The 7,500-nt window shown below is 44.5% G+C and overlaps 1 protein-coding gene across 1 annotated transcript in view; it reads right to left on the minus strand.

The window, feature by feature from the left end:
- LOC136835761 (alpha-actinin-1-like) overlaps positions 1–7,500 on the minus strand; it is a 38,167-nt gene that overhangs the window by 29,000 nt on the left and 1,667 nt on the right. The window contains exon 3 of the mRNA XM_067099621.1: positions 7,369–7,500. This exon is cut by the window's right edge and continues 36 nt beyond it. Coding sequence (XP_066955722.1) covers positions 7,369–7,500 — 132 coding nt within the window. The remainder of the gene's footprint in view (positions 1–7,368) is intronic.

Consider the following 7,500-nt stretch of genomic DNA (forward strand, 5'->3'; position numbering starts at 1 on the left):
TAACCTATCCTAACCCGACCGTAGCACCAACATAAGAGTTAATATTCTAACTAAATTACAACATGGTTTATGTTTAATACAATTAAAATTTACTAGTTAATTCATGAGGGTTGCCTCATATGATAAATGGGGTGCCTCACTGAGGTCTTAGGCCATGCGTGTCACGAGCATCGTGGCTCGTTTCACAATAGTTAAGATTACTGAAATTAGTTAGGCTACTTACATGATTACTGCGGCTCGGTGGTAAGTGGAAAGAACAAGGTTACTAAATTGATGTACCAGTACTTTTTGGCCTGGCTAGGCTATGCACAATGAAAGGAAGAGATCACACTGGCTACCTTCTCTGGGCAAGGGGCCAGGATCACTCTTAGATGTTAGGGCACTGTGCCGAGAGGGCACTAGTGCCAGGATGAGATTATAGCTTCGCAACTACTGGGCTCTCTTCCCGCCCTTCTTCTTCTTCTTGGTTTCCTCCAAGGCCTATCAGTAGCTGGCCTAGCAGGTGATGAGAGCACCGACTCCGGGGACAGGCCAGGAGGGCTAGCGGGCGCGAAGTCAGGGGCAACTGCAAAAGCTGCGGGAGGACTCCCTACCCGGCTGCTCGACAACCGGAGCGAGAGCGATCTCGACTTCGTCCGAGGATGCCAGTTCCTGGTCTTCCAAGGGAGGGGTACCATTTCGATCCTCCAGGGTTCATCCTGAGTCAAATCTTGCAAAGAAGAATCTTGCAAAGAAGTAGTTTCGGGTGCTGGAGGCTCTCCAGTCGCGATGATCAACTGCATGGGGAATCCTAAATCTCCCGGAGGAGGATTCGCCTCATGATTTAGACCCGGCATAGGGCCTTTTCCATTGGTAGCTCAACGTCCGTGGCGGACGGAGTCTGGCACTGCTCAGTGCTCGCAAGTGGCACTGGCAGCAGTTGAGGGTCAGGCATGCCTGACAAGGGGTCCGGAGGTGCACCACTCGCGGACGACTTGTGGTTGGCTGCGGCAGAGATTCCTGCCCCAGCAGGAGATCGTAGCTCTCCTCCTAGAGTTTTGTTCGGGCGTCCGCTGGGCGTTGCTTGCTTGGGCAGCCTCCCAATTTGTGGAGTGGTCTGCCCGCTTGCACGCTCCCAGCGTGTACTGCTCCTCCTGAATCTCTCTTCGCAGAGGGGAGGACCTCTTGGTGGGCCAGCCCTTCTGATTGGAGAGGGCTAGGCCTGAAATAATTTGGTTTATGCCCCTTCCGCGACCACTTTGGTGGGCGGAAGGTGGAGGTTTGTCATGGTTGAGAGGTTTACATGGGGCCTCTGTGGAGGAGGTAACGCGGCTGCGAGTGGCGTTGGTAACGGGCTTCCACAGAGAAGATCCCGACCAACAAGAAGACCACCGTGGGCCGAATTTCCACCTACCACGCCGAGGCGGTGGGGTATCGTGCCCCAAGGTGTCATAACCTGGAGTTGGACAGTAGGAACGGTGATGGTGTGGCCCCTCTATCCACTTCATTTCCCGGCGTTTCTTTGTCAACCATGGCACTGGCTGGCACTTGGGCCCTAGTGATCAGGCTAATGTCTGCCGCAGTGTCTACTGTGACCGAAGGGTCACTGGCAGGCTAGTGCTCTGAAGAGGGGCCACCGAGATGAACTGGGTTTCCAGTCTCTCGGGTAAAGGATCCGGTGCGGACCAGCAGCAGAAAATGAAGTGCTGATTAGGTTGACAAATTTGGTGGTGGGGACATGATGTGGACAGGCCGGAGATCCAGCATTGTAGTGGCTAGCAGCCCCACAGGATCTGCACGGGCCTTTGGATGGGCTCGGTGGCCTGCAGTAACTGTTGGAGGAGAGGGCTGAGCGGATGAATCGGGAGCGGAGTTCTGGCTGGTAGGGTTAGGCTGCTTATTAGTGCCGAAGTTTGTATCGGCACTCAGCTTCAGCATGGCCCCTTCTTGCAATAGTTGCATAGGGTCTTGCTAGGCAGTCCATTCTTTCGGGCAGTGGAGTTCTTGAGAGGTAGGCCGGAGGGATGATTCGCTTTCTGAGAGGTGCTATGCGACTGATTGAAGGTTTCCCACGAATCAGCCATGCGACAAGCTTCCATAGTGTGGAGGGCTGTTTATCGTTAAGATATACTGCAAGGGGCCCTGGCACACATTGGAAAAGGTCTTCTAGCATGGTCCGATTGAAGAGATCCTCAAACGCCGTGCAGGCCAAGGAGTCGAACCAGCGCTGCACCGGACTGGGTTTTGTGACATGCCCATTCCGTCCAAGACCAGCCGACTTTCTTGGCAAGACCTCGAACCGTTGTTCCATTTTTCTGGGGTTATCTCGTAGGCCTTTGTAATGACTCTACGAACTTCCGCCATGTTGCCTCTCTGGCTCTTCTCCAGTGAGCGAAGCGCTGCCTTGGCTTTTTCCTCCATATGCTTGGCTAGTATTAAGGCTCTCTCCGTCTCCGTGGTGCTGTAGTTATCGAAAAGAGCCTCGATCTCCTCCAGCCATGCTTCTGGCTCGTCCTCAGTCCACTTGGGGACTAGAGAATTGATGCTCGAAATTGGAGCGTTTGATGCAGCAGGTGTAGGACTGAGGCTTGATGGCTAGCCATAGCTTCGGCATTCTCCATTTTCGCTCTCTCAAGCTCGAGCTCCTTCTCCTTTAGGGCTAACTCAGTTTCCTTGCAGGCTAACTCATGCTGTCTCCTTCTTTTTCTCTTTCCTCTTCATACTGCCTTTGCTCGGCTTCATACTTCCTCTGCTCGAGTCTTTCTTCCTCTCTCCGCTTGGCCAAGTCGTCCACTTGCCCTTAACCCAGGTAGTAAGTTCCGAGCCGGGTGAGACCTGCCGCCGTCCCCAGCCCCAGGAAAGTTTTATAATGCTCTGCTGCCATGGTTCTGGTGGGGAAGGGCGTCTAACCGGGTCGACTGGGCGTACTTGGGCAGCAGGAAGTGTCTCTTCAATGACGTGGCACCCTTTCAAAAGGTGGCACTGTAGTTTGGGTGTGCCGTGTACAGGTCACACTGGTGGCACTCAGTATCCCTAGGCACTGGTGCAGGTTAGGTTCCAGAAGAACTTTTCTTCTGTGTTCCCTTTGGTTTTGTTTTTATTTATTTTCTGGATTCTTGCTTGGTGGCACTTTATGGTGCCAATGTGTTCCTAGGGACCCTCTACTGGAGTCCAACTAGGCTATATGGGAGGAAAGGCACTCTACACCCCCTGCAGAGTGCAACAATCGAATGAGAGAGAAAGGGAAGGTAAAAGAGAGAGAGAGAGAGATAGAGAAGTAAGCTATTCCAGTGATGAGTGCTGCAAATTATTGGCACTGTGGAATAAAGTGAATTTGGGTTTTTTTTTTTTTTTCTTAAAGATCCTCGTGAGTGGCTGGTCCCAGTACTGGCCCCTTCTTTTTCAGAGGGTGAAAACTACTGTTGGCTTTTTTGGTCTGGATAGCAGGCCTCACTCGTGACCGACAGTTTATCACTGTATTGTAATTACTCTAACTTGTCCTCATCTATTGTGGGACAGAGGTGTTTTTCTTTTAATTGGTTTATTGTATTCGAATTAATTAGCCTAGTGTCGGCCGTTCTTTCTTTGAAGAGGGTCACGTACACTTAGGTTAGGAATGCTTACTTGAATGACGAGAGAGAGAGAGAGAGAGAGAGAGAGAGAGAGAGAGAGAGAGAGAGAGAGAGAGAGAGAGAGAGAGATTTTCAATCAGCGAATTTCTTGCTGCTTGAGAACATGTAAACAAAGATTTTATACATGCACAATGGCATGGATCTTAATAAAATGATATAGATGCGTCGTCTTGGCTTCCTTAGGGATTACTTTATTATCTTAATTTTCCCGGAGCCGACGTCACAAAAGTTTATCGTAAAATTTTAAATTTTCTTTATATGATTTTATAGTAGGTATTCGTATAGGAACTTGTTATTACTCCTAACTAAGGCCTATCTTTCCTGCCTAAATTATCTTTTGGTTTTTCCTAGCTAAGATATTAGAGGTGGGTTGCAAAAGGCAAAAAAGAATGCCCCCAGAGTGGCTCGGGCAGAGGTCACAATAACAAGGTCTTTGAGATGGCGGCCAAGGTCCCAAGTAGGGCCTAAATTTCAAAACAACCTCGCCAAGAAGGAAACCCCAAAATGGCCGTTTCTCTCACAAACAGTTCGAACAATTTCAAAACAACATGCGGAGGGATCCAAGATGGCGGGGTATTTTCTTTTAGCACAAATTCAAAACAACGATAAAACAAATGCAGGTATCCAGATTTTACTTTAAATATACCAATCATGCATAGTGTTTTACGTTACGGATGGAAAACTAAATTACCAAACAACTTTTGTCTTTTGTTATCGTATTCTCACCCGGACATTAAACAAAAGAATGAAAAGAGAAATGCTATTTGAACGCCAAATTTACGTTGTTGAACGGTATTTTATTGTAAAATTACTATTTCAGTTCGTTTGCTACTTCACTGACACGGTTTTGAATGATTCGCTATATGCAAACAATAACGATCGGAATTGCCGACGCGATTTCATTAAATTACTTTGTGTATATGAACTGGGCTCGCTTTTTCGGCCTTGAATTCGTTACTTGAACGACTTGACTCACGGTCCGAACACGGTAAAATGTCCTTGTCTTAAACGTTATAAATTATGACGCTCTGCTCTCGTTGCACCCTTCCTACGCTAATTCTCGCTACACTTGTTATTATAACTATCCTCTTTACTGCTTATTATTATGCCTCGTTCCTTGTTTGGAAGAATGAAATGGAGTTCGATATCTGACTTTTATTTTTTTTTTTTTTTTTTTTTTTTGGAATTAATGTAATTTTAATTTCCTTTTCTCCAGATTCTTTCTCTAAAATGTACTTTTAGATTCTACGCAAGGTCGCCAATGTTACGTGTGAGGGTCTTGGTTGATCATGTATTATTCAATTTACGTGAAATTTTACGGCCCTGCAAACCAAGATTACACGTAACCTGTCACTTGAAGCCAAAAGTTAACCTCAAAGACAGACGTTAATTAGCCAAAGGTCGCCAGTTAAGGGTTATTAACCTTAACAAAGAATATTTGAGATGAATTTGATTTTAAACGCAACGGTTCTTCCAAACATTCGGACGCGAGGCAATCAAAGCATCGAGATTTAACCTGATTTTGCTTACCCTAAATCCTAGGTATTTTACTGGAATAATGGGGTTGAAGCTAACAATAAAATAATTTGACTTAATCTAGACTTCGTAAACACATATACCCTAAGTGGTGGCTGAAGGAAGAAAACAAGGAAAAAAATGTGAAATACAGAAAAGAACTAGTCAATCGAACGAGCTTCAACAAGAATCGGACTTACCGTGAACGCCGAAGTCGCTGCGCAAACGAGGAACCTCAGGAGTCGTATTCTGGCAGTCTTCCCAATTCACTAATTAAGATAGACGTAGGAGAGAAAGTAAATAAAGAATAAAGAATATCGTTCGCACACGCACGCAGCGTCACCCTGGTTCCGTGACCGCTGGGATCTCTCACTGACCCGACCGACCTCGCCGTTCTTCCAGAGGAGGACCTATACCGCCTCGGCAATCCGACCTTGACAAAGGCATCGTCGAATGCATAGAATAAAGCTTAAGGGCCACCATAACTAGGGGTCATTGAGCGTAAACCCTCTCTGAGGCTTAGGTCCCTAATGCCCTAACATTTGTCTAAGGCGGTGATTGTTATTTTTAAATTGCCTACCCTACCGGCGGGCAGAGATGTTCTCTGTCGAGGTCAATTGGCCTAATATTCCTACACCTAACTACATCGAGGGCGAAACAGCAGTAATATTTATAAAATATATATATATATATATATATATATATGTGTGTGTGTGTGTGTGTGTGTGTGTGTAGAATCTACTGGTCACTTTTACTAGACACATATGTACTTTAATAGTTACAATGCTTTCTTCGAATCTTCTCGAATTGCGCTTTTTTTTTTTTTTTGATATGTTAATTATGGCGTAACATCAAGGCAAGAAATTGAAGAGACTTGTGATTGTGTCCCGCGACCGGCAATCACAAGTCTCTTCACTTCTTTTTCTTGGATGTTACGGCTTTGCAGTTACAAGCATATCCAAAAAAATAAATAAAAGCGCCAAGAATTCGAGAAGTTAAGAGGGCATTGTATATTAGAATTACATATATATATATATATATATATATATATATATATATATATATATATATATATATATATATATATATATATATATATATATATATATATATATATATATATATATATATATATATATGTATATATACATACATACGACAGGCCACCAGGAGGAAGAATTCCAAGAAAATGCCTGCAACCCTGACAGGGATGAAGAACTCAAGGTTAATGGGTGAAACCTGAAATGTAAGGAAGAGATCGAGGAGAAGGCAGGACACCTGGATCAGGACAAAAAGCTAAAAGACAAGGCAGTCCCCAGGACCGGGCGGAAGGATCCCAGGAAAAGATATGGCCCCGAGATGGTGAAGAAGATCTGGAGGTCAAGGGAGGCCAGTCCTAGAGCTTAGCCCTGGATTGCAAAGATATCAAGGGAGAAAAACAGACTAAACAACATTTTGTGCGAGAACTAGACTAAGAACAACCAGACTTGTATTTGATGTAGGGGAGAGGCTCCACTGAAGACACCATATCACTGATTATAAAGACAATTAAAAAGCTATTGACTTGGTCACTACATGATCTGCTGATCTGGATCGTCATACAACATCCAGAGTCCGTGAATAAGGCTGCCTCTGGCATGGTGTGGGAATCCATCAGTTCAATTCTTTGCACAAAATAAGGCAAATTCTGCATGGCGTAAAAGTATGTAAGTTAATGATTTTGAACGAAAGAAAGGTAATCTCTGTCACGACATAACAATCCATAAGTTAATTCTGGCGTACAACTAAAACAATGGCACAATCTGGTTTGGCATTAAAAAACAGTGAAATTAGCAGCTCAAGATAGTAACAGCCGGAGGCAGCTTATTGAAAACAGTGACCCTGACTAGGGATTAAGCTGAGAAGAACAATATATATATAATTATATATAAATATATATTCATATATATACATATATATACTGTACATATATTTATTTAACCCATATCACTGAAACAAAAGACGTTCTTATCGGTAAAATTAATCTCAATGTCTGGTACAGAAGAATTCCGAATGAATCATCATAAAAGTTATACTAAAAACACATATATATCTACCTTAAAAACTGTAACCCTTATGTATGCCCTTGATAATCTCACATAGAAACGTACCTACACATATACAAACATATAACAGCCAAATAAATAACTTAGCTCACCCTAACCCTAAAGGGAAACTTTCCAAATTGTCCACGAAGACTTACTTTACTCTGGACGAAAGCGAGGCATCTGTTGGCATTACTGATTTTGTGGAAGCGTGTCTGACCCTTCTGCGGTTTGCCCAGATCCTCCCCCGTGATGATCTCGAGTAATTTCATTAACTTGATTCCGTCATC

Source organism: Macrobrachium rosenbergii, chromosome 55, assembly GCF_040412425.1.
Source record: "Macrobrachium rosenbergii isolate ZJJX-2024 chromosome 55, ASM4041242v1, whole genome shotgun sequence".
Taxonomy (NCBI): domain Eukaryota; kingdom Metazoa; phylum Arthropoda; class Malacostraca; order Decapoda; family Palaemonidae; genus Macrobrachium; species Macrobrachium rosenbergii.